At 33.5% G+C, this 6,997-nt stretch overlaps 1 protein-coding gene across 4 annotated transcripts in view; it reads left to right on the top strand.

The window, feature by feature from the left end:
• LOC102677923 (myb-like protein Q) overlaps positions 1 to 4,320 on the top strand; it is a 204,613-nt gene extending 200,293 nt beyond the window's left edge. The window contains exons 1-2 of one of the 4 annotated variants that reach the window (XR_004150393.1): positions 2,985 to 3,390; positions 3,840 to 4,320. Coding sequence is in view for 3 of the 4 variants with exons in the window: in XM_031510185.1 (XP_031366045.1) it covers positions 3,840 to 3,888 (49 nt within the window). In the remaining variant the exon portion in view is untranslated. Of the gene's footprint in view, positions 1 to 2,984; positions 3,391 to 3,839 lie in introns of those variants that run through there. The other 3 variants (XM_031510185.1, XM_031510190.1, XM_031510189.1) reach the window with 3 other exon arrangements.
• The last annotated feature ends 2,677 nt before the right edge of the window (positions 4,321 to 6,997 follow it).

Here is a 6,997-nt window from a genome sequence, read left to right as displayed (position 1 = left end):
GATTCTTTTGAAACGCATCTAAAAAAAAAAAAAAAAGTAGTGGAATGCGTGAATACAGTGAAACGTGTCTGCAGAATAATACGTTAATAAAAGTACAAGCTTGTGTTAATTTCACTACAATTGTCGATTGTGTTATATCTGTATATGTTATCAAATTTTTTTTTTTTGTATCATTTTTTTATTTATACACTATATTTATTTCGATGGTTTTGAATACAAAAATTGTTACGTAAAAAAATGTCTCACGGAATATATTAGCTGTCTACGTACAAAGTATATAGAAAAGAAAGTTGAAAAAAATAAATAAGAGCCGTAACATCGCTCTTATTGGGGGGGAGAAAAGAAAAAAAAAAGATTCTTCGCGACTCTTCAGCAAACCTGGAGAGATCTCCATCGTTTTCTTCCTCGACTTCTGAATTCAAAATCTATCCGGATGATTCGCGTGTCCTCCTCCTCCTCCTCCTCCTCCTCTTTCTCGAGTCCTCGAAGTTGCTCGAAGGAAGAGGAGACCGACCGCCTTTTTAACTCGGCCCACGCTTTCCACGCCTCGCCGCTTCGAAATGGAATATCGGTTTACGCGCGAAATCCCCTTCACCTTATTTTTTTCTTCGGCTCGAACGGTTGAAGACTACCCCTTTTTTTGCCCACTCGAGTCACCCTTTGCGGAAATTCTTCCGCATCGTTCGTTCATTTCCAAAAATATCCGTGTTTTCTTGGGGGGGGGGGGGGGGGGGAAGGGAAGAAGCGAAAGAACAACATTTTTGACGCGATATCTTCACCTTCTTCTTTTTCTTTCTTTTCAAAATTGTTGATCTATTTATGAAAAGAAAATTTTAAAATGTCCTCCATTGCTGTTCACGCGAAATCAATTTCTTTCTATTCCTTTTCCGTTCGAAGAAAGGCAAGTGAATAAATCATAAATTGATATTTATACGTTCGTTCTAATTTCAGCGAAATATTATAATTAAAACTTAAATAAAAAAAATTTTTAATTCTTCGGAATCTAAAAAAATCTTCTTTCGATAAAACCGTTCGAATAATTTTAGCCAGTTTTAATTTGACGAAACCATCTCCCTTTAATTTCATCCCATGATGAAGTAGCTTCAATTATAATTCCATCCAAACCGAATTCAGGGTCAAGTTACACACCGACTTCCTCCCTGGACGCGAGCTCACAACCGTGTACTTCATTCTCTCAAAAAGAGAAAGAGGATGAAGAAGAAAAAAAGGAAAAAAGTACCAAAAAACCAAAGGAGGAAAAAGAAAAAAAAAGAAATAAATAAATAAATAAATAAAAGAAAAATGAGAAAGAATTTGCAGATCTACCGTTGGCAGAAAGCAGCCGCGTTTCGACGTAATTACATGCTTACAGAGGCGAGGATAAAGCGATCGTTAACAACTGTACCGTTCGTTATGGCAATTTCAGCAATGCTGTTGGAAATGTTCATTGTTTTTTTCTTCTTTTTCTTTTTTAAAAAAGCTGAACAACAACGAATGTCATATTATACGCGATAATAATGCGTGCACCTTGTTTCTAAAATAAATGAACCGTTAAATTCATTCTCGGTGTCCGTCCGCTATTATTGAAATTCCCGCCACCGCGCTAGGGAATTATTCTAGGGAATATCGCGCGTCCTTCTCTCGCCCACTTTATATTCACCCGTCGATGTAATTAAACGTTGAAAAGGAGGTAGTAAGTAAGGCGTAATGGCAATAGGATAAATGGAAACTACTGGTTTGTATGTTTCGAAGAAAAAACGCGTATGTATCGAACAGTTATATAAGTTATTGGAACGAGATGTGATGTTTGATTGAAGATTTTATTTTACCCAGTGATGGGTATGGTTTATGAAAGATACTATTACTACTACTAATAATAATAATAAGTAATTCTTTTACGATTATTGAAAGAAATAAAGAAAATTTTGCGCAACTGCGCGATAGACGAGATTTATGATTTTTGATCAGTGAATGAGTCTAGATGGATGTATTAACTTATACTCTCGCTCATTTTTATGATATATATATACGTAAACATATGTATATATGTTGATATTCATTGTGACAATTGCTCGTTGGAGCAAATATTTCATTGCTCTGTACAATGAAGAGAAATATTTATTTCAATTATTTTTTTTTAAATGCTCGGTAATTTTATGAAAAAGTCAGTCTGGTTACCGTTGGTTACATGAAATAAATAGTCGTGAATAATTTAATTTCGTTAGTCTGTTATTTTTCTCTTCTCTCTCTCTCTCTTTTTTTTTTAATTTTTTGTTCGTCGATGGTTTATTCGTTGTACAAGTAAAGAGAGAAGGTTGCATTAAAATCGTTGCAATTTTCATGGTATTTTTTTTTTTTTTTTTTTTTTTTACCGTGGAAAAAGAATGAATGAAATAAAATCAAGAGTGGAAAGGATTGGTAATTTTATTATTAAAAAATATTTGAAATTTATGAAGCGAAGTTCCTTCGATAACATTATTTATTTGTTTCCGTTATTGAGAAAATTATTTTACAATTTTCATTACATTTACCTTTTGTTTTTAAAAATCTCTTATCCAACGTAAAAATTGTACGAATGATTAAATTTAAAAAATTGTATTAAATTTTACAAAGTACCCGTCAAGTAAATGTTTAATCAAAACGTTCAACGTTATCATGATATTATTCAACCAAGAAAAAAAAAAAAAAGAGGAGAAATAAAAAATAAATTTAAAAAATAAATTCCTATATATTCGCGATAACAAAGAAATATTTTCAATATTCATCAATATTCATAATTTCCAATATTCATAATTTCCTTTAAAATATTACAAAACAATCGTGGTTTAAACAAAAACCACGAGAAAAGAAAAAAGGAGGGGAGGGGGGAGAGAGGGAAAAAAACAAAACAAAAGAAACATACTTACGTTTTACTTACGTTTTATTCCCCTCAGAAATGATCCTGGGTCAGCGTTTTTGCTCGAATTCCGACGCCGAAACTCGAACGCCTGTATACACAATCCGGCATCTTCGATACACACGGAAGAAGGACGACTCCGTAGATTTATAATTGTTGTGATTTCGCTTGTACCGATAGTAGTAACATCCATTTCCAAGGACGTTGCTATTTGTCAGAACGCAGTTACTCGCCGCGTTTCCTTAGTCTTCGCGTACACGTTGAATCGTACGGTCGTGTTTCGAATCGAATTGACTCGCGCATTGACGGCGTAACGCGTCTTTAACTTTCTGTCTGCCATTTTATCGTCGGTTCGAGCATCGTATATCCCGCGACACTTGTTTCGCGTATTCTCTGTGCTTTTTTTTCGCGAGTGAAATATAATATACATATATATATATAAATGTTTAGAGAACAATATATATATATATATATATCGTTGTAATAAATTTTTGGTGAGTAGAATAATTATCTTCTTTTCCACGCTTCTTTATCGATTTATGGTTGAATGGGATTAGGAATAGTATATTCATTGGAGATATAGAAATGATAGGTATGCGCGGTGAATAAATGAAATTATAAATTTTCTATTCTATTTTGGAAAANTTTCTATTCTATTTTGGAAAAACTTGTTCCTTTATCGATTCGATTCTTTTAAAATATTTTCTTTTTTTTTTTTTTTTAATATCGTTTGTCTTATATTGATATTAAATTTTGTCGAAAAGTAATAAAGTAGTAATAAAAGTAAGAGAATAGGTATTATATTTGATTAATAAGAATATTTTGAGAAAAATTTTTGCATGAATGTACAGAGAAATTATTTCCTTTTTTTTTTTTTTTTTTTTTTTTTTGATTCCTGACAATATTCACCCCTTCGAATTAAATAATTTTATATAAATTGCAGCGTTCAGTTAGAGCAAAATGCAGCAACAGAAATTACTACTCGACTATAAATTGTTCAACAGCCCGACACTTCAACTCGATAAGAATAACAATATACAAGAGACAAATTGGTAAGCACAGAAAGTAATATTTTTACAATTAAATTTTGTTTCGAATTAATAGAAGATTTTTAAAAATTTATAATATTCCGCCTGAAAATTTTTATTTCCATATTATAATTGCGCGTTTAAAATTGTTTCGTCGATCTTTATATATCCACTTTGAAAGGACATTTCTCAGAAATATGGCAATTCTTACGATAAGAAAAAATTGTTTATATCTGGAACCGCGCACCTCGATCGCCTAACACTTGCGTTGCGAAGACGTGTTTATGGAAATATCCCCGAGGAATCTTGAATATTTATAATTATTTCACAATTAATATCTCTTGCCAATGAAACATTTATTACCAATCTTTTTTTCAATAAGATTTTTCGTTCGAGATAAATTTAAATTTTCCTTCGATAAATTCCAATATTTTTTTTTTATTTTTAACAATAATAATTTATATATCTAGCTTTATTAAATATTAAAAAAAAAAAGGAAATATTTCTTGTGTCAGTTGATTAAAGATAAAAAGAAATTCAATCGAAATTTAATGTATCAAAAAATATCGTAAATTCGTTAGGGTGGAAAGATATGAGACACAAATAAACGAATCGATAAAATAATAAGATGTCGCGATTTATTTTATTTTTTTAAATCGAGCGGTTAAAACAACGAAATAAACGAAATGTACATAGAACGAGGCTCGATCCGCGACTTGGTTTTTCAACTTTACTTTCGATGCGCCTCCGATTTGAGAATCGATTATACAACCGCCTTTCCCGCTCAGCTTTTTTTCCTCTGTGCTCAGCTCTTTTTAATTGGTTGCCTCTCCAACCAGTGTCTCTGCAGCCAATTAGAGCCTCGCGTAAAGTGCCCTGGTCTTCTCTCGCGATTAACGATTTTCTTCCCTCCTTTCAATTTATCGCAACCTGGTGTTACCCGGTTTCGATTTCTTGCTCTTTGCTCAGTTTTGAATAAACGATAAAAAAAGAAAAGAAAGAGATATTTAAGGTGACTTTCAATTGAAGTTCTAAGCAATAGTCTTCAAAGCTCGAAGTATTTTCCAAGATATATTATGATTTATAGAATTAACATTCGTACAAAATTAATATAAGTTATAAACAATCGTATTTCTCAAACTTCTCCTCCAAACTTTTATAGAATTGTTTTCTTTTTTGACACAAGAAAAAATGGCAAAACTTTCTATTATTTAACATATTATTAATTGTAACAATTCGCATACTGTTATTGTTCGAGCATATTAAATATTTTTCCCTTTTCTTTTCTTTTATTTATTTTCCCGCCATTAAAAAGTGACACAGATAAGATAGAATAAAATTCTTCAAGAAATTTCTTAAAATCTTGGTCGTCCCTCCTTCATACCCGTGTAAGAGTCGTTAAAGAGTTTCGCGCCACCGAACTTTTCGCATGTCGTTGTCTTCCCTCTTCGCCTCCTCGTTTCTCCGTTTCGAGCCGAGCGAAGGTTCAATAACTCGTGGAGCTTAACCAAGTTACCTATGCCAACATGTCTGCCCATCGATTCGACTCTCCATTTTTAATTTCGTGTGTCATTTTCAAATTTCGAATCACTTGTAAAATATAAGCGACACGAGAACAGTTTCCTTTTTTCTAAAGTCTTTTTTCAACTATTGTGTCCAATAGTAATTTTAAAACTGTTGAAATATAGTAGTAACTCGTGAAGAAAATTCAAGAGATTGAACGATAAAATTCGATAATTTTAAATTCGTATTATCTGTATCCTATTAATTCAAACCTGGAAAAAACGGAATCAAATATAGAAAATTCGAAAAAGATTCGACAATATTTACTTGCAATTGGCTCATAATTAATCGTACATACTCCCCCTTCCCTCCAATCCAAATCACATATTATTAAGCGCAATGAGCACGACTTTCATTTTTCGAATCGCATTCTCCATTCACCCCTCCAAATTTTCGTGCGATTCTCTGAAAAAAGAAAAGAGGGATGGAATAAAAAATAAATAAAAAAATAAATAAATGGAAACGGAGCCCGATTCACGGACGAAAAGCTGGAGCTAAACGGTTAAAATTCGCCGTTTAATTGGTTTAATTAACGAGGGCGGTGGAGGTGGAGGCGGAGGTGGAGGGGAGGACGGATTCGCATTAACGAACTTGTCGTCGGTCGGTCGCGGAGTGGTATGATATCAGCACTCACTCTCGGTTATCTCTTATTTAACACCATTGTGCGTCTGGCCGGGTCGCGAAAGGAGAGAGAGAGAGAGGGAGGGAGGGAGGGGGGGGCGATAACGAATCAGTTCCCTCTTTGCCCCGACAACGATCCGGCCAGGGGGAAGGAACAAAATTGAACAATGCCGCTCGGGGCACCGTGAAGGAACCAGTAATTGAATTACACTCTGATAACCGCTTATCGCGAGACGCCTCGATCTCTCTCTCTCTCTCTCTCTCTGAAAATACATTTCGCTCATAGTTTTCGAGCATATCCCTTCCCTTCCCTTCTTCTCCCTTTCCTTTCCTTGTTCCCTGAGCGTTTCTCGATATTCCGTGTTAAATTTGTGACGGAGAATTCTGTCTTCTCGAAAAGTTGCCTAGATTNNNAAATAATTAAATAAATCGATCGTGGTGTTTGTCAGAAATATCAATACGTGATCGATTTTCGATGTTTTCGTCGTTTTCGAGAAAAATAAAAAAATTCGTTAAATTTGTGACGGAGGATTCCATCTTCTCGAAAAATTAGTTAGTTTTGTAAATAATTAAATAAATCGATCGTGATGTTTGTCAGAAACGTCAATCTCTTTGCAATGATTAATACGTGGTCGAAATCGATTTTCGATCTTTTCGTCGTCTTTGAGAAAAATAAAAAAATTCGTTAAATTTATGACGAAGGATTCAGTCTTCTCGAAATGTTGCCTATCTATGTAAATAATTAAATAAATCGATCGTGGTATTTGTTAGAAACGTTAACCTCTTTGCAATGGTTAATACGTGGTCGAAATCGATTTTCGATCTTTTCATAGTCTTTGAGAAAAATAAAAAAATTCGTTAAATTTATGACGGAGGATTCCATCTTCTC

Source organism: Apis dorsata, unplaced genomic scaffold (assembly GCF_000469605.1).
Source record: "Apis dorsata unplaced genomic scaffold, Apis dorsata 1.3 scaffold_216, whole genome shotgun sequence".
NCBI classification, from domain to species: Eukaryota; Metazoa; Arthropoda; class Insecta; order Hymenoptera; family Apidae; genus Apis; species Apis dorsata.
This window is presented reverse-complemented; position numbering and strand designations above follow the sequence as displayed.